Here is a 27,749-nt window from a genome sequence, read left to right as displayed (position 1 = left end):
TATAATAAATAGTTTTAATTAATTAAATAGATTATAGTATTTATAAATAGATTTAAAAGTATAAAGTTAATATTTTTAATTTATTTATTTATTTAATCTATTTACTTATTAACTATATTATTTTTAACTAAAGAAATTAAATAATATAATAATAATAAGAAATTATATTTTACTATATTCTATTTATATAAATTATATAAAATAGAGCTTAATTACCTTATATATAATTAGTAATTAATCTATAGCTTAAATAACTTAAGCGGATTATTAGTAAGAGTAAATCTACTGAGAAATATCGCTTAAAGCTTACTAAGAAGATTTAAAATTTATCTAGCACTTTATAGATCCTTAAGTTCTAGTTATTAGTCAGTCTCTAAGTACTACTATAATACATTTTTAAAGAATAATAAGTATCTTATTAGAGAAATCTAAAAGATCGCTTTCTATATAGCTATTAGTAAGATTACATTTTAGTTCTTAGAGGCATTTATCTTTAGATTGCTTATTTTTTATTTAACAATCTATATAATTATAACTATATTATTACCCATTGCTATATGCTAAAGGCTTAACAAACTGGTCTAGCTGTCTAAACAAGTGCTATAGAGCTAAAGTGAAAGTTAATTTGCAAGATTTATCTAATGACTTAATTAGTTGCAAAAGACCCATTTCGAGCTGAATTATAGTTACTAAGTTTGCTGAAACTGAAATTACTTAATAGCTCGTTTATTAGTCAGTCAGTTATTAATATTACCTGGGATAAGCGATAAGACAGTTATAATAGCTAAGAATGCTTACAGGTATAGATGTAGATAATTTGCACTTCGGGGCTTTCTTAGGTAGTCCTAAAGAACAAGGGAAGGATATCGATAGTTTAGCGTAGTTATTAGTCCTTTAAGATTCGTTTATCCTTATGTAATAAATTAATTCACTCATTCTTTTCAGTCATACCTTATAGTAAGTGAAAATCTTATTACATACCTACTTGTATGTTTGCTATGATTTCGGATGTTAGCTCTGGTTTCTATTAGCTGCCTTATATACGCTGGTTGTTCTTAGCGATGCGACGCAAGGTCGTTTTAATATGATCTTTAGCACTTACAGTATTAAAAGAAGCAAATAATTAAGCGTTTTAAGGTCTTAACTGTATATTTAGTCACTAAGCTTCACGTTTAATAAACATAAGAGGGTTTTATCAACTCTTAATGCTATTTTGAAATTTACAGAAACTAAGCATCTCGTCTATACGGGCTGCAATAAACAGCGACCCAACTGGCATCAGGGGTTACCCAATTGGTACTTCAGTATTCACATTGCATAATAGGAACATACTAGGTCAATTGCTCCCCAAACCTAGGTAAAGAGCGTGTGTTTTACTTCTCTCAAGTATTTATCCCAATTTGGCAACAGGCGTCTTTAGGCGTTGAGGATATCTAAGCACCTTGGCGCCCACTGGCAATGGACTAGTGTCCGTCCGTGCCGCCTACCAAAGGGCGTCAAATCACATCATCAGAGCGCCCGCATATTGTTGCCTCATTTAGGCCTTCCGCAGCTGACATGCATAAGCCACTGAGCAATAATGCTCTGGATGTGCTAGATACGAACAGAGAAGGATGATACTAGAACGAGAGGCACTGGTGTGGGGGAGACCAGCATCTGCATAAATAGCTTATGCTCCCCCGAGGTGTTGTGTAATCTCTTATGCCTTGATTCCATTTTTGCCTTATATCACAAGTGTTCTTATATTCCCAGGTCTATATTATTTCCGACCCTTATGACCTTCTCTTTTTTACCACCGGCTGGAGCCGAATGTCAAAGATGCGCGCAACTTGGCATTCAAAACGTTTCCAACGTGGAACTATCGACTGAGTCCTCGAATCTGGTAGCCCAGCGGCTCGTCTTTGACGCTCCTATTCCACCATGCCTCCCATCCTGTCCAAGTTGTCGTCGTCTATGCCGATATTACTACAACACAGCTGGAAGTATTCAACCCTCAAGAATTTTCGGTGAGGATCTCGCTGTGGCGGATGCAGATTCCCTATTACGCAACTCGTTATGGACCTGCATGCAGGGTTCGCAAGAAGTCTCTCAATTCAGACGTACACCAGGGTTCCCCCTTCAACCCCTCGACACTTTTGGAAAGGCCTTTCCTGACAGTACTGAGGGGACCGTCCGGATTGTCCAAAAAAAACCCAACTACGCGGCAATTTCAGCGTGGCTGAGATATTGCCATGATCGGCACCTGCCATGTCAAAGCGAATATTCCCCGCCTCTGAAAAACATTTTCCTTATTGACGTGTACGAGAAGACCTTGGTATCTTATCCGGGCGATTCAACAAAGCCAGTTGAGTATCTAGCTCTAAGCTATGTATGGGGCTCAGGTGCCAATTACCGGGTCAGTGGACCTGGTCCCATTGCTATTGAAAGACTTTCACAAACAGTCCAAGACAGCATAGCTGTTACCAAGAACCTGAAGATGAGATATCTGTGGGTTGATGCAGTCTGTATCGACCAAGACGATAGGCAAAAGAAGCATGAGCAAATGGATTACATGGCATCTATATATCGTGGGGCTTGGGCGACTATTGTTGCCGTCGACAGCAACAGTCGCAACAGTGGGATGTCCAGGGTTCATCCCGAGTCACAGCGAAGTCACCAGCTCCGAATCGAGTTTGGAAATGGAAATATCTTGATCCAGAAATTTCCCAGTTTTGATCAACAACTGGCAGTATCGCCGTGGATGGGACGCGGCTGGACTTATCAGGAAGCTTTACTATCTCAAAGACTTGTGCTATTCACCAAACATCAAGTCTACTACAGCTGCAACTCCATGAACTGTTGTGAGGCCCTCAATGATGAGCAAGCATTTGGTGATAATATCAAGCCCATCTCACACCACGCAGGCAACAAAGACGACAGACCTCCGAAGACAGACCTCCATTTCCCTACCAGGAATGAATTACGAAGAAACAAGCTGTTGGAATACGAGCGGTTATTAAATCTCTACTTGAGGCGTCATTTGAGCTACGACAAAGACATCTTGAATGCATTCGCGGGATTGCTGCAACGCCTTCAGCAACTTGCATTTCCAACTGGTTTCTGGAATGGTTTACCAAAGGAGAGTTTTATGCAGTGTCTCTTGTGGCGTCAAGAACGTCACGACTATGATTCGTATGGATGCCCCAGATGTTGCACCAATCCTGCTCTCGCGACTCGACGAAAGTGTTTACCGTTTCCTACTTGGAGTTGGACAGGGTGGCATTTGAAATCGGGTGTACATTTTCCGCATTGTGTTGCCGAATTCGAGCAGGAAGAAAGGGACAAAATTAGAGACAAAGTCGATTTGCGGCCCCCGCTGATAATTGAGACAGCGAACGGGCAGGCGCTGTTTGATAATTTGAGAGATACCCACAGGATGTGGCAACCCCGCAAGAGGCATCGTCATCACCTAAAACCTCTACTTGCAAGGTTATCTACAACACGTGCACATACCGCCATAGAAAGTTCATGTCACTCACCAGACCCGCCAAACCCGTATAGAAAAGGCTTTAGTGCTCCCAAGACGTCGGACTCGATCGATAACTGCACGTTTGACCCCGAAATGGAAAAAGATACCAAGCTGAAGGTCAGGGGAATAGTCCTGGAACTGCCTTGTCGGACTTCCGTGAGTAGGGGACGGTGCAGCAGTTGTCTTCAAGACTTCACCAGAACCAAGCCTGAGTTCGACGGGCACAGCTTGAACAACCCTACTAACCTGGTTTTCGAATCGAAGTGGTATGTAGATGGTTTATGGAATACATTCGAGGTCAAGGGGAGGGAAACAAAAAAACAAAAGCTTCTGCTTCTGGAATGTTATCGATCGAAAAAATACCGGCCACACCTAAAGCTTGATATAGTTCTCAATCTCTTGATACTACACTGGGAGGATGGCAATGCAATAAGGGGCGGCACGTTGACGATTACATTAATGGCTAAGGATTTGCAAGCCTTCCTCAAGGTTTCGAGGCCACAAATGGACGACATTTGGCTAGCTTGAATCTATGTGGGAAAAATCCAATTATCTTCGCCTTTTTCAAGGGTCTTATAGTATCTATAAGGGTTCTATAAAGTATCACCTTTCTATTGTCGAGTAGCTTTCATTTCCGGGCCTAGGGTGGCTTCTACCAGGAACCACAGGTGGGATGTATAGACGATCTTCCGGGATATCCATAACACAATGCCTTGTACTACATTGTGGAATTGAGCGACGAGTCAAATCTTCAAGCAGAGTTTGCATTTTTGTAAGTCTGCTCGATTGATCAGACTATTGGTGTATCAAAAACTCCGTAACAGCCGAAATATTCAATGCAACTTAGTAGATTTGATTATGTTCGGCACTTGAACGATTGCTATGTATTATTATTTCTCTTAATCCAGCACTAGATCGCCATTAATTAGCATGCCATCGTACCAAGGCTAGCTTTCCCAATTACCCATGGTGTCCTTGTAAGACAAGCTTCAATTTTTGAATGTTTCCATCCAAGTCCATACTCATCGCGCGGCATTTTGCTTTGCCCTGGATTGCCCACCTTTTGGATCCGTTTCGGCCAGAATACTCCTTCGCAATTGAGTCGACAGCATCAAGAGCATCAAGACAACAGTTGATGATAGTGTATACCAGGTCTCGATCAGTGTCGGGTAGATCCTGTCTTGGCCCAATGGCTCGTCGGATAAATTCGAGAATGTCATTCAGCTGACCGAGTTGTTATTGGATACGAGACAAATCGGCTTTTGCGGCACAGGCTGTCTGTATAACGTTAGAGATTCTTGGTACAACTCTAGCAATGACGTCAGATATTCCCATACAGCCTACAGCGACAGAGAAATGATCCATAACTGCTTTCCATGCCAGTCCCAGAAATTTTCTTATTAGAAAGTCAAATAAGCAGGATCTTGTATCCGCAGCGTCGTAGAAACCTATGGAATATCGTAGTGAAGCACGGGCGGTAGATTATGAAGGCATGGACCTTTAGATTTCCAATTACAGGGCTATGCAGAGAGACATCCAACCTCAGATGCACTTCTGCCTGAAGCTTATGCAATGACAAACACAAACGAACTAAACCATGCTTTGGAGATTTTTAGCAACCATACTATTTAACAAAACTCAGAAAACTGCGTTCCTTGTTACTGTGCGATATATCTTAGGCGGAAGGAACTGATCCGCATTAAGTCAAGATAGGATGATGAAGTTTTAGAACTCATTTTTAGTCTTAGGAATTTTCAATCGAGGTCGAGGCTATACGTGTTGATGGGTAACTAGGCATGCAATCATAGTAACACAAAGTAAGGCTCCGTGTCCCCTTACGTGTTGATGCCCGACGTAAACATCTCAAAAATGTGGCCATGCTAAAATGACTCATAAGGTCTTCTCGACAAGAGGATGAGTCGACCAATAATTTCTTCCTGTTACGTTGATAAAAGGACAGATTCAACCAAGATGCAATTGTGGCATTCGAATATGTCTAATTCTCAAGGCTACCCAGTCGACGTAGAAATGTTAATGGGCAGATGTGCAGATAGTATTCCGCTTTCAGTATACGCCTCATTAAGAACTGACATATCAATTATATAGCTTCTAGCCAGGTTGAAAAAGCGGTTATATATCAAATCATTGCCGTCCACAGCTTGTAATATAATATCGTTACGATGAAGCGACTTTTGTTATAACTGTCCCGATATTTTCCATGTGTTCTTTAAGTGACGTGAATAACTAGCAGATCACGGGAAATCTTTCTTTGGCTTGAGCAGGGAGGCCTCAGACCCTATCTACATCGAGCTCTATGCTACACTCAATATTAGTGGAATGCACAGTGGAGATCTCATGACTTGTTATGAAAAAAGGATGATGTGATATATTTTTGAGATGTTTCTTGGTTGTATGAGGATACATTACCAATAGAACTATGGCTCTTTACATGTCGGATACCTTTTCCTCAGTGCTAGCGCCGTGACTCATGCGTGACTGATAGACTCGACTGACCACTGATTCTCCTGCGATCTTTGCATCCTATCGTAAAAGTTGGCTTTACAGCTACAGTCAAAGTCAATAATCTCGAGCTTCACCGTGTCTGTCTTGCGCCATCGGAGCACATCTGACGTCCATCGGTCCAGCATAGTCTGAATCTCTCCGCTGCCCATTACAGCTTCAACATGTTTCCATGGCTGGATTGCAATATACCAAAGTGGCTGAGTTATGACAGGATCGTGTTCAGATCCGTCTTGATTTTTGCATAGGCAGCGAAGGTTGAATTGAGCCCCTCTTCTAAACATGAGGAACCTGCGATGCCGTTGTCTGGGTTCACAGGCTGACATACGCCCAGAGACCTTTGGAAATATTGTCCCAAATTGCCCATTAGCGTACAGGGGTCATGAAATATTGGCAAAAGGGATGCGGGTCAGATATTTGTGCCAAATATCATGCTCATTGTCGAAAAGCTGCAGGCTATCCTTATCCGGACCGTAATAGCCTCTTGGTGAGGGATAGGATTCGAGCGACGATGGGATGAACCGTGGAAACATTCTGAGACGACGCAAGGCCACCGCTCGCGATTCCCTCGTAACGCTCATAGTAACGGGATGTTGAGGCGATTTAATTAGTAATCCAAAACTGTCGAAAGCCGTGCCTCCGTTGACATAACAAACTTGGAACCGGGCAAAGTGTAAGTTCCATCATAGGCGTAATGGACTTGGGGGGGCTGGTAAAGTGAAGGTCCAGATCATAGATTGAAGCTCAATAGGAAGCTGTGGAAAGGGAAAGAATGCGTCGGCCGGTCTGCTCCGGCTTCGAGTGACCGGAGGCATCCCGGGTTGCGGTACTTCGGCCGAGATAGCGGAAGTCAGACAGAAAACATCGGTGGTCGAGGGACTCAGGGTTTTCAAAATGCCAAGGTCGAGAAAGGGATTGTAGGAGACAAGAGCAAAGATCTTGTAGAAATACTCGCTGCAGTGTGTGGTAAGATAAATATCCGCTAGATGCATTACCTTTGCTATCTCCTTAGTTTATTGCTCTCTTTGAGCCATAAATGTCGAGGTATTTCTATCAGGGCTCTCCAGCGTCAGTGAACTCTCGGCCGTAGGAGATGAACAGGATGCTAGTTGACCCGCTTAGCGTGAAGGCTACAGGTGTAGGACGTAAAACTCTCCGTTCGGGGACATAGGGGGGGATTCTGGGTCGCATGATTTTCAGCTGTGAATGGTTTTTGTCAGACCTATGAAGGAACTCCATCACACTTCACTCAGTTTCGAATTAAGGTTACTATTCTCGATGTTCCTCAAGGGCTTTATAGCTATTTAGCTAAAAGTTCTTATGTTCATACAGCCAAGCGTTCTGATCTCGGGGTTCTTGCGGGGACGTGAAATTTCTTTGTTCAGCTTGTTCTCAGCCTCGCTAATCCATAAAATGGTAAGATGAGAAATAAAAATGATTTCTCCTGCCGGGATACCATTGCCATATTCGTCCGGGAGCTTGCATGACTTGGAGTCCTGTCTGGTTTGTCTGCGTTGCGCGAGTTCCAGAGCGTATGCTAAATTGATGTGCCATCGACGTCGGACCACCGTGACAGTCATGTATTTTGTTATAGTTGTTCCATCAGACCAGTAGTCAACTATGACAACGTATCTCCGCTTCGAATCATTACGAGCGACCAGCTCCACAACAAAGGTGTAGTTCCCCTATCTTTGTTCTGGTTTTGCTGGGAATCTTCCCAATAGTGCAGAAAACTGGCGACGCCCAGCTCTTGTTTGAACAGGATAGGTGAAGGCTGTGGTATAACTCTTCCATACTGCCGATCAAAGACTCAAACCATCTCCAGGTTCGTAGAGATGAGTAGCCTCTACGTGGTGGATGAAGCAAATGGATCTTGACTTGGCTTCATCAATGAACCGTGATGGAACCCAAAAAGGGTCCGAGAACCTAACACACTCGTTCTGTATCGGAGTTCTCACAAATGTTAACGAACAAAATAGGACAGGAAGAACCAGGGATCTCCAGTTTCTTTCCTGCGTCAAAACAGTATATCCGAACCTGTTCTCGAACGGATCGCTTCTGATCTTCATAGTAGCTTGTAATCCTCGTGCTATCATTCTTGGACTGAACGCAACATACGGAACTCGGGTGTTGTCTTTTGTGGCCAGATTCTGATAGTTCTGGAATTGTGAGGGGGATTTGGCCAAACCGTTCGGCGCAAATCCGTCGTCAGCCTCTGTATAGTTCCAGGCAAGCATGGATACGTCCTCGTTAACCTTGATGATTTCTTCTTGTAGACGATAGAATGCCTTATCTATCTCGCCATACAATAATGGCATGTTGACGTCAAAGATGCCTAGGAGCGAATAGGCCTGATCCTCATATCGAGTAGTCTGTCGATTGGCAGCCCAAGAAAAAAGCCTTCCTAGTCGAATGAATCGCAAGTATGTTCCATCCTTGTGAGAGGCTTTGATGAGACTGGTTGAGTCTATGCCCGTGGCTGCTTGGATGGCGTCTTGTAGCTCAACACGATCGCCACACATGTTCCAATCCTCATCGAAAAATATTAAGTCTCTAGGGGCTAGAAGTTCCTGTAACGTCCAGCCCCGAGTAAACCAACGAGAATTCTGGAACGAACCTCTCTGTACTTTTGATGATGCCGACCCTCTGTGCCCTGCGTAATTGGTAGATATAGACACATCCGACAAGTACGCATAACAGACGTCAGATTCCAGATACCAACGGTACATAGAATTAATAGACTCCTGAAGCTCGGCGCTGCTGGACTTGTCGATGCAGCATGTATCGACCCAAATCTATTCGTATCCAGTAGATCTTATTGTACGTTTGCGTTTTCCACAGTTCTATACCCTGTCTACCAGCATCTATCACGTCGCAATACGATGGCTCCTCGTTTTCCCAACAGTGCGAAAGTATCACATACTTTGGGATTCTGTCGTCGTTGAACTCTTTGAAACGAAGATCTCTCGCTGATAGTAGACGCATTTTCATGATCAGTTCAGTCACCGCCAATTGGGGAAAACGCGAAGTCGATGTAGTCAATCCGACAAGAGGAAATATACCCTGCTTGAGCTGATAAGGCCTAACAGAATGGGTATCCTCCTGTTAGCCCACACTTACGGCGTGGTTTTTGCGTTCAGAACTGGAAATCTGTTAAGGAGAAATGGCGGGGTCACAGAGGCTGAGATCAGGCTGCAGAGGGGAACTTGTCAATTTCACGTGACATTATACTGCTACAGCCCTATCAGGGTGTGGCCGTGATCAAATCCATCATGTCTTAGGCTGTGTTCTACAAAACCCGAGATAGTTGATTTGCGAAATTTGTTTAATCATTCCGTTGGTTATGACAAACTGGTTTCAAGAGCGGGATAGCCCTTAGTTGTATTGTGATTGAGTTCGCTAAACCTTAGGTTACTCGTTGACCCGCACTTTAGTCAGTCAATCGCTAACATTTCAGCTATGATGACTAAAGCTACTCATGGGGGTTCCTCCAAGTCAAATTGTCGACCTATCCTAATTCAGAATCTAACTGGTTCTAAGTTGGCGGGGAGAATGACCAGCCATTCAATAGCGATTACATCGCGAAAGAAGTGATTTCACATACCGTGACTGTGGCACGGTTTACTTAGAATTGCGCCTACCATATAGCGATAACGGGCTAGATTTTCTCCTGATCATATTTCGTTACAAGCCTTCTAGCCATTCTATCTAGCTCTTTTTCGGATACAATCGAATCCTTAAAACTTGTCCTTGGTAACTAACATCCAGCTGATTCATGATATTCAGGGGAAGCGATGTTACATATGCAGATTTGTTGACATCAATCAGAAAGGGTTCCACGTCAGGTGGGGCTAGTTTATCACTAACTGTAGTGATCCTCTCAACATCAAACTTGAGGTCTTCGTGGCGATACTCCTTAGTCTCGTCAGAAGATACCGAGTACTCAATGTTAGAGTTTTAATAGACTAATACGAATGCAGATCATAGGTTCAATGATCGGCTTTGGTCCATCATAATGTAGGCAAGGAACCATGTTGTGGCATAATGTTAATGGTGTGTTATTGTGGACGCTTTAGGAAATTACAGGATTACCTTTCTCTCCAGGGAGAACGTCCGCCATGGACAGTGAACCACAAGTCTGGTAGTTCAATGAAGTGATCAGGGACTTTTGCTCAGCCCAGATGATGTGCGTCTCATCTTCAACTTTGACACCACTTTAAGAATAAATAAGCAGACAGTAAGTAAGACGTGTTGATCTTAGTTGTAAGCCAGCACGTCGTTTAATAACCAATTCGAATATCTATGACGATGCCTTTGTTAATGTCAAGCTGCTCAAGATGGATAAAAATAAGGCTGCGGCATCTTAGTTCAAGGCTACAAGGATGAGATATCTCTGAACTCCACAACTTCATTCGAGTGTATTCCATACGATCTTTGCAGATAAGCCCTATCGAATATTCCCCCCTATACCTTCGCCGCGTCCAGTTTTTGCACCTAAAGAAAAAGTGTTCGACCGTCTCCACCACTTATCCGCATACGCATTGCTGCGATACTGCCATTTTGATCCGAAAGAGACACCTGTTCAGTCTAGCCATGCCCGTCCGAAGTTCGGTAAGCACATTAGCTTTGCTCCGTGATAAGCCATCGTAGATCAGTTGAGTGTGCTTGCGTCGGAAGGTAGCGTCAACCTTCCTTCAGAAGCTGCCAATGTCTTCAGGTAGCCGTTTGTTTGTACGCTTGCCCACTCAGGCTATGTTCCAGGTCGCCGATCGCCTTCTGGGAAACTTTCAAGCCGGGACGGCACCGTTTCGACTTGCAGCTCGCGCCTCTTGCTTGGTCATTTCCAGAAGGTTATGTTCAGTGCTGATGGGCATCCACATGATAGTCACCGCATCATCCTTGGACTTCAGTGCATTGATGGAATCACGTATGCACCTAATGTATTCTTGCCCGGATTGTTGGCAACGGTTGCGGACCTTCAGCACAGCGGTCCTGTTGCTCGCCATTAGTGTCACATTTCGATACTCAATGTCGGATAAGTGTCTCAACGCGCATTCCATCGCTGCTAGTTCTCTATAGAACTGGTTCTGCTCTGTTCATATGCCGAGGGTGAAGGAGAAGCTCTCGACCTTCGGGCCTCCTCGCACCGAGGCTGGGGTCTCAACGACCCCACCGACTCCGATCACACCGTTCCGCGCTGAACTGCTCACTGCGATGCGTATTGCCCATCCTATATCTGCTCTCGTCGTGCTCTCACAGTTTCCATCATCCACTTCAGTCGGCACCCGCTCTACTCAAGGCGTTAATGCAAGCAGGTAGATCGTCTCAAGTTCTTCCATCGGAATTCGATTGAGTGCTACCGCTACCTGGTAGAATGGCAGGCCACAAGTTACAATACTAGAGTTTATTCATAGAAATCGCAGTCATGCTTACCGATTTTAAGAAGCTCAACAAACGAGCCCTCCTCAAGAAAAAAAAAAGAAAACACTCCAATCCTTCAGTCATGGCCATTCACTAGTGCTAAGGCAGTAGGGCTTGCGGCTGCATTACGACACTCTGCTTCCAGTTCTCGAAGGCCGTCGGATACACAAGAGGGTACATTGCAGGCCTCCAAAACTACTGACAAATATAAGCGACAAAGTCGTGGATACCAGAGATAAAGTATCAGGAAACGAGCGTCCTGACACATCGATAGGTGCGGCCAATCTGGTATTGATACACCGGCGACAGGGACAGTGAAGGAGGCAGAAAAATCGTTAGACTTACTTTGTTATTGCATGATTTCTATCTTCACTGGTTACCACGGATGAATAGAAAAAATGAATTACTCATTCTATCGCCGGTTTTGTTCCCGTTGTTTAGCATTTGATCAAGCCGTCAAATTTAATTCCAAAGACGTTTAGGACATTATGAGAAGGGAAATCACCTTGGGGTGTCTGACTCCTGACCCCAATTCCTTCACTCGGGTTTCCTGACCCATATAAAATAGACCGGAACATAAAGATAAATAGCAGGATTCGAAAGATCCTTCTTGACTTATGCCATCGAGACTTGAATTTCGGCATTTTTCCAATGGAGAACACGCGAGAAAATTCCCGGGGTATAGGGAGCGATCAACTTTGCTTCTTATAATGATTAGAAGTGTCCAATCTCCTTCAGCGTAGGATATTTTGGCCATGGACCAATCGGGACCTTCTGATGCCCTTAGTTTGACGGGTCAATTAGGGAAAGGAATGTTTACCTTGAGAATTTTCTGCTCGACATCCACAAAACCCGCCTCTTCTATCTCTTGCTTCCAGCTTGGAGCAACATTTAGCGGTTTTCCGAACTCGACCGAGCCTTCCATGATAGCTTTCATCCAAAAGAGGGCATGTTCAGCCAGGCCTATAGTGTCATCGTCCGACTTGAACTCCGCATGAACAGACTACATCTCAAAATACCCCCTGGAACCAAATTGTCCGGAGCCTATCTAAAAAGTCGCCTGCTGTTGCTTATACAACCTCCGAGTTCACGTGAGTGAATAAAGTCAAATGGCTTGTGGAAAAGCCAGTCTGACTCAAAATCATCGACCTCAAAGATACAGTTCTCTGGGACCCTACATACCGGACATCAATATCTGGTCAATATCATGGCTAGAATACCGTACCAAAGGGGCTGGATAGGGCTCAGATCAGTTTCTAGAACTTCTGTATCGGGAAATTCACTATTTAGATAGTCAGGAACAATTCTCCCTTGATGCTGAGCTATGGGCTACGCGCTCTGCAAAATCGATAGCCCAGATGCCTGTGCCAGCGCCCAGATCTAGTACTCGCTTTGGGTTATCTCCGATGGGTGCTAGGTAGAGTTTTCCACCTAACAAGAGACGATAGATGTGATGTCCTAGATCCATTCTATCCTGCTCTTTGTGATCATTAGGCTATATTTTGTGAGTGGTTTCTTGAACAGACTTGTTCTGGGCTTACAAATGGATAAGCGCCCTCACGGTAGGCATGATAACGGCGTCCGTTCTGAAGTGCTGTTAGCTGGTTTCATTGGCGAAAAACCTCTTGGCCGTACCTCGTATGTGCACGTTGGGTTAGATGAGCGCGTAGCTTTCGTCGACATGACATGCCTGTCGGCTAGAATACTAGAACGGAAAGAAGATATATAAGCCGATCCCTTGCTAGATAATGCGTTAAAGCAGGCCGACTCGACTTTACCAGAGCACCTACGAGCTGAGCGATGATTCATTCAATTGAAAAGGAATACTCTGGAATCATCGGATCAGCCAAATTCGTAACCCTGTGGATTTATGCATACATCTGCCTGTGGAGAGGCCGCACATATGGCATGTCGTAAATCTTGAGCGAATTGGTTGCCTTGTCTTTGCGGCATTGTGAATGTTCTTGGAGAAGATAAAATGCGGACGGGCAAAACAAGAATAGAGAGGACAACCGCAAGCTTAATCATGACTGGCGCTGAGCGGGCTAGCTAAGTGGTGACGGATACCCACCTATAGAAATCTAGCCTTTTTAAGAAACGATTATCACGCAGGCGGAACTATCCGTTACCCGCGACCCACCTCATTCCTCCTGCACAACAAGTGTTAAGTTAGAAGCTCTTTGTCAAGGGTCACCATAAGAGCGCGTTTTGAGCAAGAACTAAACCTGGGATTATTCAGTAGCTCTCTCTATACTCATTCATTGCCATCTTATCGCCCACACTCAGGGAAGGTCAGCAATCGACCGAGACTTTCCGGAGACATCTCGATCGATGATCCCTGCACTTTTTCAGTTGCAGCTATTGACGCGCTAATTGATGACCAACCACTAACTTGATTTAGGCGATTGATAGATGGGTGACGGCAGGCTACGGTTGGCCTGAAGTTCCCCGCATTATGGCTGACTGTTTCCACCTCGTCGATTAAAGTAGCTAACAAGGTCAGGACAGTGTCACCAACAGCTGGGGATATTTGCAGCAATGCAGGCGCCTTTACCTGAAAAAGGAAACATTACTGTAGAAATCCTCAGTGACATTGCATGAGAGATTGGAGAAGCAATACTCATGCACCTACAACAAGTATCGTTTAGTTTCCTCATGTAGTCTGAGGAGCCCTCATGGAATGAAGTCCCGGTAAATAACAAATTCAATCCTCGTTTAAGATTACACATCAATTACAAGGCGGTTAAAGACCCACTATCAAGCGGAGGGGACGTGCGCCCTGTGGGCGACACGTCGGGTCAAAGGCATATTTGCGTGTTTGGCTAATCAGACTCAGAGTTGCGAATAGGCTTGTAACCAAAAGAGATGTCATCAACATCAATCATTGTGCCACAGACTTGTGACTTTGGCTTTCTATTGTTTGGCGCCGTCTTCCTGTCAAAGGGCTGTTTGAGCTTCTTCAAAGAACTCAGTTTATCTATTTGATGACGAGGTATAAAACCCTTCTTCACTCTCAACTCGAAACACAATGCATCCGCATCGCCGGGCAGTCATGCATCTTGTGAAAGTAACACGCTTGCCATGTTAGATTAAATGCCAAGTTTGTAAGTCAAGTGAATGCATTGTTTGTAGTGAAAAATGTAATTTTAGAGATCACAAAGGAACCAACACACTGAGTACTTCCAGCAATAAGAGCCTCCGGCCTCCGATCTCGATTTGGCAGTTTTCCGACTGTCATCAGATATCTTCTATGGATCTGCAGGTTTAACCTGCTCTGCTCTCCCTTTTCTACCAATCGACCAATCGTGTAAAAAGACAGTTCGTCCATGTCTGACCGGGTCGTTTTCTTATCGATGCCTTAAGAAGCGTCGTGATACAGAGCTGCATGAGATTGAAAATTGACGCCACTATACATCTAAGCAAACCACACAAAAGGGAAACCAAACCCTGTTGGTTGTACCGTCTTTCACTGGATCCTCGTTCCCATGGAAGAAGCAACTGCCAAGTACTGCATGCAAACGCGGCTCTATGCAATTGGTCCACGATCGCCTGATCTTTGCTTTACCCCTCAAAGCATCCTGCAAGATGTCACAAAAGTCAAGAAATATGACGCTTTGACTGAAGTAACCATTCACAGATAATCTTACCTCTGGCCAAGCCTTGATATATAAGGCTAGCGAAATTTGAGAATCGACATCTGAATCCTGACTCCGCATTTTAATCTTTCGTGCCAAACAGCATCATGCCTGTACCTGTACTGATCCCTTCCCAGCCTGGCTACCTTGACTGCCTCCATGATCTAGTACACTCGTCCGAGTGTCTAGATGCCAAAGGATATATCCTCTCTACCTTATCTGAGGCAGAATTAGGCGAGAAACGGCGGTGTGCCCGATGCCACTTAGGTAAGAGAAAGCAGTACTAATACCAGCGTTGATACTGAGTAGTGAAGTGATAGCCAAAGTTAAAAAGAGAGGTCGACGGAGCTCAGCCCAAAAAGAAGTTTCTGGCAATACAAATTTGGAAGATGCGTCAACAAGCGACATACGCGATGTTGACACCCTGGGTCTTGAACAGCTCAAGTTGAAAGAGACACTCCAACAGCAATCTCGATGCAGATTCCATGACGGTACAGTAGTTGACAAGGTACAGCCGCGTCATCCTCTTGACGAGTTCTGAGTTTTACTGATAGTCGTCATAGAGATGGACCTGCTGTAATGAACGCACAACAGCGCCCCCTTGTAGGCAAGAGGTCGCCCACCAGAGTCGGATTTATGCTCCGAATGAGCTATCGACTCTTTGGCAGTTTTACGAAACGCCTTCATCAAGTACCGACAACTGCTGCAAAGTTGTAGTAATCGATTGCGAAATGGGAACCGCTGCATCAGGAGATTCGGAGCTGATACGGGTGACTCTTCTCGAGTATTTTTCTGGCAGGATCTTGATCGACAAGCTAGTGTGGCCAGATGTGGCAATGAGCCACTTAAATACTAGATTTTCGGGAGTAACTTGGAAGGCTCTGAATGCTGCGCGAAGGCAAAAGACATGCATTTTTGGCAAAAGAAAGGCCAGAGCCATTATTTGGGGATTTGTGTGTCCTGACACGATTGTTGTTGGGCACTCAACAAACTCAGATCTAAACGCTCTACGATGGATTCATCATCGGGTCATAGACACCCAAATCATTGAGGGTAACTCTAGCGACAAAACCGCTGGTCTTTCTCTCAAGAGTCTCTCTGAGAAGCGCTTACAGAGAACTATCCAAGTCAAGGGAAAGGGCCACGACAGCTTGGAAGATGCACTGGCTACACGAGACTTGCTTCATTGGAATGTTGCCAGAACCATTAATGACAGTGCAAGTGCCTAGAAATAATGATCTCGAGGATTAAGACTCCTCCAATACCTCTACTGCCAATGCCCCTAAGGACGAGGCTTTCAATCAGTTCACACTTTTCCTATGTTCTAGGACCTCTTACCACCCTTTTCAGTCGATAGTCATACAGGTCTCATATCAAAGATAGGGTCTCAAAATGGATATACAGTCAAGTTATAATTCTCGTAAAGATTAAATGGGCGAAGTTCAAGTGTGTGTCTGACGACTACGTTGTTCTTGGTCAGCACATGAGCTTCGTGTGAAAGATATAACTAATCATATAACAATGAGACAAAAGGCTGGGCTAATATCGCTGTTACCAAACCTAAGCCAGCACTCGTAGCTGCGTTTAAAGTCTTGTGGCGGTATCGTGGGGACTGATCCTTTCATTTTGCCATTGTTGATTTTCTCGTTCTTATAGGAGAAATGCACTTTTAGGGAAGAGGCTTTTGTGTGATCTCAGTAGCATACGTATGTCTCTGCTTTGGTCACCTTGCTGTGCTAAAATGTTTCAGTGTTGCCACATAAATAAAACATCATGCGAGTTTCTGGATTAGGAACGGGGTAATGGTGGTCGGCCTCCCGCATTGCCACGTTATGTCCTGCAAAACCTCAATATGGAAACGAGACTAATATATAATGCCATCAGATCGAATACGAGATAACGCATGGAGATAAAGAGGAGGCACTACATAAGATAAAAGTTCTTATAGTATACGTATTTGAACAGTTTACAGCCAGGGAGCGATATGATACGCAGTTGTGTCTATGTCCGCTGAAAGGAGCAGTAGAAAAACTCTATAGGCATTTAAGACAGAGAGGGTATATTAGACGACTCTTAGTGAATTCTTCTACATCATTTCGAATTGCAAATCTTAGTTATAAGTTAATTGTATTAAGATAGTCATTAAGGTAGTAAGTATTCTTAGAATAAGTAGCTAATACAATTAAGGGTAAACACTATTAATAAAACGATATATAGCTATTATAGCCTGCTACCTATTCTAAGAAGCTTTAGTACTTTATAGTAGGAAGATAATAGCAGATAAAGGAGTTATTTCCTAAGAGTTAATTACAGTTAAAGAAACCTAGATAAAGGATGAGATCTATACTATAGTTATATTTATCTTTATTAAGGATTAATATAAGAGAAGTTATAGGTATTTTCTTTATATAAAAAAGGTTTACCCTTATTTATTTTAACTTAGCTATTAAAAGTCTTATTAAGCACTTTTACTGCCTTAGTAATTTATATAAGTATATAAAGTAATATTACCTTTTAAATTTATAAAGTAATAAAGACCTATTAAGTATAAACCTATATTTAAAGGAGGGCTTTAATAAGCCTATAGAGATAAATACTAATTACTTTATATATTTATAAGTTTAAGAATAAAATTATAGAAATTAATATTAAGTTTATATAATAGTTAAGTTTTTAAATAAGTAAACTAATTTATATTAATTTATATTTATAGAGTTATAAAATATATAATTAAATAATAATAAAGTATTATATTTTTAATAATAAATAAAGTAAATATAATATATTTAAGTAAAAATATCTTATTAATAGCTAATAAGTTAAAATATATTAATTAATATTAAATAATATATATATATATTATAAGTATCCCTATAGGGATTAATAATATCTTAAGTTATTATTAGCCCTAAAGTAATATAGTCTTAAAGTGCTATTAGTCTTATAAGTATTAGTCTTTTATTAATTAGTTATAGTAATAGTAAAAATATAAGTAGGCAGAGAGTAAAATATAGGGTATATATAATATAACTGCTTAAGTTATAATAAAAGTGCTATAAGGTAAGTCTTTTTTAATTATATAGTATAGTATAATACTTACTTATATATAATACTTACTTATTAACTATATTATAAGGTTATTATATAATAAGTTCTCTTTTATTTTAAAATTTAGCTAATTATATTATTTATTACTTATTTACTTATTTATAGTAATAAGGAATTAATATATTAAATTATACCCTATAAATAAGAGAGAATATATAAGCTAAATAATAATTATATTTAAACTTAAAATTTAAATATAAAAGAATAATATATAAGCTAAAAAAAATAGTATTAAGTATTATTATTAATAGTAATTAGTATAATAGTAAATATTCTAATTAATATATATAAGTAAAAAGGATATAATTTTATAAAGATAATAAAATAAAAAAATAGTATATAAATAAAAAGTATATAATTTAATAAATTATAAGCAGTCTTTAGTATAATAAGAGTATAAGCTAAATTAAAATCTTTAAGTAAAGGCTTATTTAATATAATAGTCTAAGCTTAATCTATATTAAACTTATATTTTAATAAATAAATAAAAATATCCTTAGTAGTAATTATTAGCCTTTTAGAAATTACGCAAGTTTAAGCCCTGGTGTTAATAGCTTCCCATCTATATAAAATCCCAGGAATACCTCTCTCTTCAATTTCCCCCGCGACTGTAAAATCTCCACTATCATAAGTCGATCATCTTTGAGTCTCCGAATTGCCGACATACCAGCTTCTTTGACAGTATCCGGAATCGGCGCAAAAACACATTCCCCTGCATATTGCAGAGTTCGCTCCCAATCTTTCTCATCTTGCAGAGCACCAGCCGCAACCAAAACCTCACAGGCATCAAAATTAGACAAGCTGATGGCTATGTCAAGGGCATTTAAGCTTTGAGGGGTGTGATAGTCTCGAAAAGCTGGGTTTGCGAATTTTGCTAAGAAGTATTTCATTAGCCAGCGGATTGTGTTCGACGCCTTGGAAGTTCGGTATGCCACGTCCATGAAAACCGATGATTTGACCTCATTATTGGTGAGAAAAGTGTCCCATCCAGAACCCATCCTGTCCATGGCGTACGTGAGTTGCCTTTCTCCAGGCTCATCCAGCCGCTCGAGCATCCACCACAAAAGATTGCAGTGGTCGATGCGACGACAAATATCAGCACCCCGAGAAATCAAGAAATCTGCCAATTCAAACTGACTGGCAATAACAGCAGCGAACAGAGGCGTGAGATTCGCTGGACTACCGATGTCAATAGCTGCACCGTTGTCCGCGAGCAGTGCAGCAAGCGAGACCCCATTTGGCATACCAACACAAAGCGCCATGAAGATAGTTCCCTCAAAGTCGTTGTCAACTTCAACCTCTTTGCATGAAGCGCCAGCGTCTAGGATAGCTTGAACGAGCTTTTCGTTGCCGTGTTTCAGAGCATGGTGAAGGGGTTTCATTCTTCGAGGTGGAGAAATCGAGAACTTTGTTGCAACGTCCAACTCGGTCTTGGGGGAGGACACTACTAATGCTTTGAGCAAGTCAACTCGGTTTGCGTAGCAGGCGAAGGCTATTGATGACACATGAGAAACTTGGGTCTTGAGGGCCTTGGAGAGTTCGGCGCCCCGATTCTTGAGTACAGACACGGTGGAGGCCACAGCCTCGGGATATTTCTTGCCATGGAGGTAATACCCGTAGGCAGCGTCTTCATCAACTGCGCAGAGCAGTGTTCCTCCATCTGCATCGTGCATGGTAGCTGCAGTGGGTGCGGCTTCCAGCATCGAATCCAGAATGTCAGAATAGGCCAACTTGGCGGCTAATTGCAGTGGTGTGATGGCACTTCTGATAGTGGACGCGCCAATCCAGGCTATTGGCTTTATATCTGCCCTATCCCACTCAGGTGCTCCAAGATTGGGGTCAGCACCGTGGCGTAGCAAGGCTGATACTGCAGCCAGCGAGTTTGCATAAATGGCTCGATGTAACGGTGTCCCAGGACAATAAGTTCTTTCTGCGGATTGCTGAACCGCGAGGGGGTTGCTGCTGCACATGTCGTTGACACCAACGCCTTTGCTGAGAGCCAATTCAACGAATTTGGCAACGTAGGCGTGGGGGAAGGACGAGGTGTAGTGCAGACAATTTTCGTTACGCGCATCTCGGATCGTCATGTCTGCGCCCTTGTCTACTAGAAGCTGAACCATATCATATCGACCAGCAAGACAGGCTTGAAGTAGAGGAGTCTGTCCGTCCACATTCCTAACCTCGACCTGAAATAGCTCATATTTGATCAGGTCAGCAACAATATCCAGGCATCCATGAGCAGCAGTAGCATGAAGCATGGTTTCTTTAGTCTGCTGAAAGAGGTCCGTGTCCTCCCAAGCTTTTTGCAAATTCTTGAGCAACTCAACCTTTTGATCACAGTCACAATCGGACCATGAGACATTATCGTAGAATTCCTGGATCGGTTCGATATTGCAGGCAATGCGTGGAAATACCTTGTTCAAACCTCTCAGCTCCCAGGATATGCTGTTCTTAATATCCCAATAAGTCTGCGGAGAACGTCTCCTCAATACTTCCATGGCGACTACCGATCCTGAGTTTGCTGCTAAAGAGAGGTGTAGGATCTCCGCATCCGGCGATATTTCCGGGAGCGGAGACCCCAAGGCATGGAAGTATCTCGAGACGGTGAACCATAGCGAAGGGTCGTTCTCCTCGTCATCAAAAATTGCGGCTTCTTGGCCTAGAAAGTCAAGACCAGAAGACTGTGGAAGAGCAGAACCTGAACCAACTCCATGGAGGGAGTAATGCGCCAGCATTATAAGATAGACGGGAGATGAAAACTTATGGAATCGCTCCTCAAGGTCTAACATGAACTTCTTTCTCGCCACCAGCGGGAAGCTTTGAAAGCGAGTGTTCATTTGAAGGAAATGCTACAATATAGTCAGCTCGTAAAAAGCTTCTGATAATCTTCTAATCTGTTGGCACATACCGGTTGCCAGACATGTTTTTCGTAAAGCTTCCCAGTCTCACCAGCCATGCTTGTGCTTTTTTTGCCTTCTTCCGGTGGTATGCTGCTTGAAGGGGAATCTGAGGAGAGTAACCTCTGGATGAGTTCAGTGGCAGTGGCCATATCTCTTGCCTGTGGATCTATATTCAATGTTGCCTCGATAAACTTGTCTAACAGGTCATGGTGCAAGCCCTCTGCCACGATTTCTCTTCTCACGACCCACAGCATAACTGTCTCAGTGAAGCTGTTTTTCTTGACATGTAGAACTCTCTCTCGTATATCCACTGTATCGTCCATAAGGTAACTTGTCAGATCTTGATCAAAGCTAACTTCCCAAGATGAAGTCTTCAAGGCGGAAAAGCACTTCTCAAACGGATTGTACACACCCAATAGTGTTGAAAGGGCTACTATACCAAAAGAATAAATATCGAGTAGTTTCAAATGACATGTTTCAACAAAATCATAGGCTTCTGGTGCACAACAAGGAAAAGAAACTGGAGGTGCTCCGGCTTCATCCAGATCGTTAAGGTCGCCAACATCAGTGGTTGCTGAGCCAAAATCGGTTATCTTGGCTACATAACGTCGCTGTGGATGCGGTGCAATGAGGACGTTCTCACATCTCACATCACAGTGCGCGATACCAACTTGGTGTAATGCTGAGAGCCCACATGAGACATCCAGAATCAGTCTCTGCTTGACTTGAAGATCCAAATCATCCACTCTGGCGAGAAGTTCTGCAAGTGTACCATATTCGCAATACTCAACGATGAGATATGGTAAAGATGCGCCATTCGCTTCGAAATATGGCTGATATTCCCACCCGACACCTACCAAACCTACAATGTTTGGATGGGATACCAAAGGCGGAAGAGTCAAAACTCTCAATTCGTTAAGCATGAGTTTTAATGCCCCGTTATAACTCCTTTCGGATAATCGGGGGCGCTTGACGGCATATAGAGATCCTTTGTAAGGCAATCGCCAGACAGAATACGTACGTCCATGTCCAAGGCTGGCACCTTGCATCGCCAGTGCCGGATACTGAGATGCTAAGATTCTGGGAGTCTTTCCATCTGCTGGGAAATATTCATTGTTGAAGTACTGGTCAAGTAGAGACAATAGGGAAACGAAGTCAGGGGAGTGATCGATATCAATATCGCGTGTAGGGGGACTTTTTGGTGCCTTGTCCTCACTAGGCCTGATGATCGGGTCCTCGAGTTTACCCCTTATCTCCTGATACCGCGTTAGAGAAGCGCAGGTCCATGGATGATTCAACTCACATTATCCTGAATGCCGGCCATTTTGTCCAAAGTTGTTTGCTTGTTGTATAGACTTTGGTGGGCAGAATAAACTTCGAGCAAAGTTGTTTGCGATCATGATGTTACTAGAATCTTCCAGTAGCGATTGTCCTGTTCTTACTGTATATATGAAGGAGAGTAGAGGCCGTCCAGGTCTGTATAACGCCGGTTGCCATATAAAGTAAAGCGCGAAAAGCAATGCGGCCTCTGTGATACAGTAGCATTGATGATCTGACACTGATGATACCACTTTGCATAGAACTATTGATGTTGAACTGTCTCCTTGGGGAAATTCTGGACCACCACTAATACCAGCTGGAAAAACACGCAGAACATCATGATCTGATGTTGTCGCGCCACTATCGATGAAAGCAAATCTATAGGTACTGGTTTGGACACGTGTGGATTTTGGTAGTAGCTGAATATAAGTCATACGAGAAACAAAGCCACATTATCTAGCGACATACGTTTCGCAAACTCATCAGTTGAGGTAGTAAGACGAGGCTTCAGCCACCACGTCAGCTGGTCCTTCTTTATCACCCCACCTAATACTAGCGATGCAATACAGTACCAGTTGACCGATTGACTCAACATGGGGAACAGTGAAATGCAACTCTATTCATTTCCTGTATTCCAGTTCTTTCTCTCAGCTCCCGCGATTTATTCCAAGACTTAACTCTCGTCTCGCTCTATATCCAGTTCTCGTTCTTCACCAGCATATTGTCTATTATCTTTGCCATCATGGATGCTATTGCTATTATCGGCTTTGCCGACCAAGTTTTCAGCACATCTCTAAAGATGTACGCCATCATCTCCGGAGCTTCTCAGTTTGGAGAGGAACAAGACATGCTCTTCTGGAAGTTTCAGCTAGAGTGTCTCAAGTTCAAAGTCTGGCATGACAATCTCACTACAAGCAATGACGACCCTAAGGCGCTAGACATGGCGCTGTTGGAACAAGGCGAGCAGGTTCGTCAAGTCGTTGTCGGGGCTCTTCAGAGGATTTACAAAATTCTCAACGATGCCATGCACCTCTACGATAAATACGGCCTTGTGTTTATCGACAAGCCTTCAGATGGTATGAACTTGGCCGAGGTCAAAGTCTTGAGCAGTAACATCTTTGTCAAAGAGCCCGAAGTCAGTGCCAAAAATGCCCAAAAGGCTGTTAGTTTCTGGAAAAGATGTAAATGGCAGATTAAAGACAAAGAGAAGTTTGGCGCACTACTAAAGGACTTATCTGATCTCAACAACGATTTGAACGACATTTTCCCATCTCGGATGCGCAACTTCCTTTCAGATGTTGTTGTCTCCCTCCTCATTAGCTCGTCTAAAGTTCCGGCTCTCGACTCAGCTGTAAAGGCGCTCACTCAAGGGGATGGCGGTAAAAACCTGAACTCTTCGGGATCTTATCCATTGACCACCAAGCCAACTGATTACGCCAGGGCGTCAGTCGAGAAATTGGCAGCTATCAAGCGCTTGGCAGAGGCTCTGAGTATCAACGATACCGGTCCCTCGAGCAATGGCAGACAGTTCTCGGTACTAGCCGATGATCCAAACAAGTTGAAAACAGCATTTCTAGCCTCAAAAGCTAGCCAGGGTGGTACCGACTTCCCACCACTAGAGAATGGGTTCTATCAGGAGCAACCAGTTCTTGTGGAATGGAAGAAGTATGATCGTACAATGCCCTACCGTGAACGGCAGATCATCAAAAACCGAGTTGACAAGCTGGCTATCTTCTTGAACAAGACAAAACCGAACGACTTTTGCATCCCTGAGTGCACAGCATATCTGCACGTGGATGACGAATCGAAATTTGCATTTTTATACCGTCTGCCAACCTTGGCTGCCGACCAGACAAAATGGACAACTTTGCGCGATGTGTTTGACAGGCCAAGTCCCACACTAAGCGACCGTTGTAGCCTGGAAGGCCGTTATCTCATTGCTCAGACCCTCGCCAGATCCCTTCTTCAACTTCATGTCTGCGGCTGGGTTCATAAGGGGATCCGTTCCTCCAACATCCTGCTATTCCCCAAGTCATCAGCATCGATAAAAAATCCGGATCAATCTTTGTTGGATGAACGGTATGATTTCTCTGCACCTCTTGTGGTTGGCTTCGGATACTCTCGTCCCGACAAACCAGATGAAGAAACGGTCGAGCGATCTAGCAATCCGCGCCGAGCGGATGACCATGATCTATACCGGCACCCCAAGCTTATTCCAACTTCAGCTTCTTATAGAAGTGGTCCCCGGTTTAAAAAACAGTTTGATATATATGCACTAGGGCTTGTGCTTTTTGAGCTAGCTTTTCAAAGCCCGCTTGTCAACTTTCACCGTGCAAGGGATACCCCAGAGAGCTTTCTAGCCAGACTACGTAGCTGGTATGTGCCGCAACTCGCATCGAATATGGGCACAAGATACAGAGATTGTGTCGAATATTGTCTTGGCGTTGTGGATAAAGAACGAATTGCCCTGGGAGTACAATCAGGCACTGACCTGCTTTCAAACCAAAGCGGGGATGATATCCAACTGGACCAACTTACTGAGTTTTCCCGCAAGGTGGTCTTGCCCTTGGGAAGATATATCTAATATGCAGTCTGAGGAAAAGGGTTGTTCAAGGCTGTGTGAAATATTAACTGCTATAGGGGTTACCCTCATCTATAATGACTCTAATAAAAGCAAAGATAGTAGCATATAAGATTTGCATAATGTCTATAATAATGCAAGTAGGCTATATAGCGATAAGTCTAATCTATCTCTTAGACTGGCAGGAGCTGAATTTAATGCCTTATATTAATACAGTTAAGCAACTGTGTTTCAATCTGCAAGAGGCTAATATAAATATCGCATAGATTAAGGCAATACTATAGTTATAGCTTTAGGTCATATTTGCTAATAGGGATCTGTTATTAGTATTAGTGTCTTAGTAAGGACTAGACTGAACTTAAGTTAATTAATAGAATTAATACAGTTTAGCTTTTAATATAATAAAAGCTTTTCTAGAAAGTAGGTTATTTTTATACTTATTAAAATAATATATTTAATAAGTAGGTAAGCTAAAAATCCCTTACCTTATATTATTAGCATTTAATTTAATATTTATTAATAATTTAATATATTATAGTCTTTATATAAGGCTAAAATCCTTTTTACCCTTTAGGCTCTTTAAAATAATTTAAAATTAAATATTTAAAAGGTAATAACTATATAATAAGTTAATTACTATATCTTAAGTTACTACTAAAAGGGAATTTAATTAATATATAATATAGCTATTAAATTATAGAATTTATTTAATTTTAAAGAGTAATATAATAGTTAGGTTTTTAAATAAGTAAATTAATTTATATTAATTTATACTTATAGATTATATTATAAGTTATAAAGTATATAATTAAATAGTAATAAAGTATTATATTTCTTAATAATAAATAGAGTAAATAAGATATATTTAAATAAAAATATCTTATTAATAGTTAATAAGCTAAAAAGATTAATTAATATTAAATAAATATATATATACTTAAAATAGCTTATATTATAAATTAAAGCTTATATTATAAGTTTAATTATAAATTATAAGTTATAAAATCTAATAGCTTATAATTTAATTAATTTAATATAAGTAATTAATACTATAATTAATAATAAATAGTAAAGCTTATATAACTACTTATTAAATTATAATATAATATTTCCTATTAACTATTATAAAGGTTATTAGCTCTATTAATTAATTTATTAAATATATTATTAATATAATATTAATATATATATAAGCTATTAACCTTTTTAAAAGTAAGCTTTTAGCTATTTAAAAATATTAATATTTTATTTATTATATTAAGCTATATTATTTATATATATAATTATAGTAAATAATTAATTAATTAATATAGTTATATTTTATTTTTTTACTATAGATAATATAATATTAAATCTTTTATTTAATTAATTTTAATTTTAATATAATTATCCCCTATTTATATTACTATTAAATTTAACTTAAACTTATTAGCTAGTAATTAATTAATTAAATTACTTATTATATTAATTATTTTAAGAGAAAAATATATAATAATATAATAATAATAACTAAAAGATAATTTTAAAGACTTCTTTAGTTTATATTTAAAAATAGCTAAAAGAAAAACTCTAATTAAAGTATAAGTAATATAAATATATATATATTTAAATAATCAGTTAAATAATACTTTTAATACTATAATAATAAAAAAGTAAAGTATTTAAATAATATATAAAAGTTTTTTAATTTATATTTAAAAATAAATATATAAAACTATCTAATTAAGATATAAGTAAAATTAAAATATATATATTTAAATAATTAGTTAATTAATATATTTAATATTATAATAATATAAAAAAATAATATAATAGTAATAAAGGTTAATATTAAAGATAAGGCTATAGCTATAAGGCTAACTATAAGAAGTTATTAATAAATAAATATATAAATAGATAAATATATAAATAATAAGGGTATAAATATAAATTATATCTAATTAGATATATCTAATAAGGATAAAGGTAATAAATAATATTTCTTATTTACTATAAAGGTATTTTTAACCTTAAGGAGTTATAAGTAAATAAATATATAAATAAATAAATAAATAGATAATATAAATATAAATATAGACTTTAAGGAGTTATTTAAAGATAAAATAAATAATTAATTAAAGGTACTTTTTTTTACCCTTAAGGAGTAATTAATAAAAATAAAAAGTCTATTCTCTTTAGCTTTAATTTCCTCTTAAGTATATCTCTTATAAAAATAAAGACCTCTTTATAGGTTATTTTTTACTTTATATTATAAGAATTCTTTAAGTTAAAAGAGTTATTAATAAAGGTAAAAAGTCTATTCTCTTTAGCTTTAATTTCCTTTTAAGTAAATCTCTTATAGAGATAAAGACCTTTTTATAGGTTATTTTTTACTTTATATTATAAAAGTTCTTTAGGCTAAAAGAGCTATTAATAAATAGCTTATATAATTAATTAAATATATCTATCTTTAACCTTAAGGAGTTATTAATAAATAAATATATAGATAAATAAATAAATAGATAATATAGGTATAAAAATAAATCCTATTTAATTATTTAATAATGCCTTTATATAACTTTAGTAAGTTATTAATAATTATATTTAATATTAAGGAGTTATTAATAAATAGGATATAATATTTAATTAATAGTATTTTTACTTAACTTTAGGGAATTATTAATAGGTTATTTTTTACTTTATATTATAAGAATTCTTTATAGTAAGGGAGCTATTAATAGACTATTTATATAATTAGTTAGATATATTTATCTTTA

At 40.5% G+C, this 27,749-nt stretch overlaps 6 protein-coding genes across 6 annotated transcripts, besides 27 other annotated features; 3 read left to right on the top strand and 3 right to left on the bottom strand.

Annotated features, from left to right (window-relative positions):
• Positions 1 to 78: a repeat region.
• Positions 79 to 110: a microsatellite.
• Positions 111 to 204: a repeat region.
• A 298-nt stretch (positions 205 to 502) lies between these two features.
• Positions 503 to 546: a repeat region.
• Positions 547 to 1,774: 1,228 nt separating this feature from the next.
• On the top strand, positions 1,775 to 3,720 carry FPSE_09987 (uncharacterized protein; the record flags this gene model as incomplete). Its single annotated transcript, XM_009263104.1, has 2 exons — positions 1,775 to 3,664; positions 3,709 to 3,720. 2 exons carry the CDS (start codon positions 1,775 to 1,777, stop codon positions 3,718 to 3,720), a joined length of 1,902 nt encoding a protein of 633 aa, XP_009261379.1.
• Positions 3,721 to 7,081: 3,361 nt separating this feature from the next.
• FPSE_09988 (uncharacterized protein) lies at positions 7,082 to 9,013 on the bottom strand (the record flags this gene model as incomplete). Its single annotated transcript, XM_009263105.1, has 8 exons — positions 7,082 to 7,228; positions 7,273 to 7,328; positions 7,359 to 7,713; positions 8,001 to 8,040; positions 8,147 to 8,588; positions 8,646 to 8,823; positions 8,853 to 8,871; positions 8,952 to 9,013. The coding sequence occupies 8 exons, from the start codon at positions 9,011 to 9,013 to the stop codon at positions 7,082 to 7,084; spliced, it is 1,299 nt and encodes a 432-aa protein (XP_009261380.1).
• Positions 9,014 to 10,507: 1,494 nt separating this feature from the next.
• Positions 10,508 to 10,716: a mobile genetic element.
• A 356-nt stretch (positions 10,717 to 11,072) lies between these two features.
• Positions 11,073 to 11,411: a mobile genetic element.
• A 1,332-nt stretch (positions 11,412 to 12,743) lies between these two features.
• FPSE_09989 (uncharacterized protein) lies at positions 12,744 to 13,132 on the bottom strand (the record flags this gene model as incomplete). Its single annotated transcript, XM_009263106.1, has 3 exons — positions 12,744 to 12,944; positions 12,991 to 13,035; positions 13,085 to 13,132. 3 exons carry the CDS (start codon positions 13,130 to 13,132, stop codon positions 12,744 to 12,746), a joined length of 294 nt encoding a protein of 97 aa, XP_009261381.1.
• A 2,059-nt stretch (positions 13,133 to 15,191) lies between these two features.
• FPSE_09990 (uncharacterized protein) lies at positions 15,192 to 16,313 on the top strand (the record flags this gene model as incomplete). The annotated part of the gene is made up of 3 exons (XM_009263107.1): positions 15,192 to 15,351; positions 15,405 to 15,592; positions 15,648 to 16,313. 3 exons carry the CDS (start codon positions 15,192 to 15,194, stop codon positions 16,311 to 16,313), a joined length of 1,014 nt encoding a protein of 337 aa, XP_009261382.1.
• Positions 16,314 to 17,673: 1,360 nt separating this feature from the next.
• Positions 17,674 to 17,796: a repeat region.
• Positions 17,797 to 17,800: 4 nt separating this feature from the next.
• Positions 17,801 to 17,949: a microsatellite.
• Positions 17,950 to 18,177: 228 nt separating this feature from the next.
• Positions 18,178 to 18,295: a repeat region.
• A 58-nt stretch (positions 18,296 to 18,353) lies between these two features.
• Positions 18,354 to 18,385: a repeat region.
• Positions 18,386 to 18,557: a microsatellite.
• An 85-nt stretch (positions 18,558 to 18,642) lies between these two features.
• Positions 18,643 to 18,686: a repeat region.
• A 30-nt stretch (positions 18,687 to 18,716) lies between these two features.
• FPSE_09991 (uncharacterized protein) lies at positions 18,717 to 22,416 on the bottom strand (the record flags this gene model as incomplete). The annotated part of the gene is made up of 3 exons (XM_009263108.1): positions 18,717 to 21,041; positions 21,101 to 22,348; positions 22,396 to 22,416. 3 exons carry the CDS (start codon positions 22,414 to 22,416, stop codon positions 18,717 to 18,719), a joined length of 3,594 nt encoding a protein of 1,197 aa, XP_009261383.1.
• Positions 22,417 to 23,154: 738 nt separating this feature from the next.
• FPSE_09992 (uncharacterized protein) lies at positions 23,155 to 24,996 on the top strand (the record flags this gene model as incomplete). Its single annotated transcript, XM_009263109.1, has 1 exon — positions 23,155 to 24,996. One exon carries the CDS (start codon positions 23,155 to 23,157, stop codon positions 24,994 to 24,996), a length of 1,842 nt encoding a protein of 613 aa, XP_009261384.1.
• A 422-nt stretch (positions 24,997 to 25,418) lies between these two features.
• Positions 25,419 to 25,454: a repeat region.
• A 25-nt stretch (positions 25,455 to 25,479) lies between these two features.
• Positions 25,480 to 25,530: a repeat region.
• A 41-nt stretch (positions 25,531 to 25,571) lies between these two features.
• Positions 25,572 to 25,602: a repeat region.
• Positions 25,603 to 25,656: 54 nt separating this feature from the next.
• Positions 25,657 to 25,917: a repeat region.
• Positions 25,918 to 26,102: a microsatellite.
• A 32-nt stretch (positions 26,103 to 26,134) lies between these two features.
• Positions 26,135 to 26,186: a repeat region.
• Positions 26,187 to 26,227: 41 nt separating this feature from the next.
• Positions 26,228 to 26,464: a microsatellite.
• A 9-nt stretch (positions 26,465 to 26,473) lies between these two features.
• Positions 26,474 to 26,699: a repeat region.
• Positions 26,700 to 26,824: a microsatellite.
• A 44-nt stretch (positions 26,825 to 26,868) lies between these two features.
• Positions 26,869 to 26,905: a microsatellite.
• Positions 26,906 to 27,012: 107 nt separating this feature from the next.
• Positions 27,013 to 27,060: a microsatellite.
• A 20-nt stretch (positions 27,061 to 27,080) lies between these two features.
• Positions 27,081 to 27,112: a repeat region.
• Positions 27,113 to 27,400: 288 nt separating this feature from the next.
• Positions 27,401 to 27,436: a repeat region.
• A 25-nt stretch (positions 27,437 to 27,461) lies between these two features.
• Positions 27,462 to 27,517: a microsatellite.
• Positions 27,518 to 27,519: 2 nt separating this feature from the next.
• Positions 27,520 to 27,633: a repeat region.
• The last annotated feature ends 116 nt before the right edge of the window (positions 27,634 to 27,749 follow it).

Source organism: Fusarium pseudograminearum, chromosome 2, assembly GCF_000303195.2.
Source record: "Fusarium pseudograminearum CS3096 chromosome 2, whole genome shotgun sequence".
Classification (NCBI taxonomy): Eukaryota; Fungi; Ascomycota; class Sordariomycetes; order Hypocreales; family Nectriaceae; genus Fusarium; species Fusarium pseudograminearum.
The sequence above is the reverse complement of the archived record's forward strand: the minus strand, read 5'-3'. Positions and strand labels throughout refer to the sequence as shown.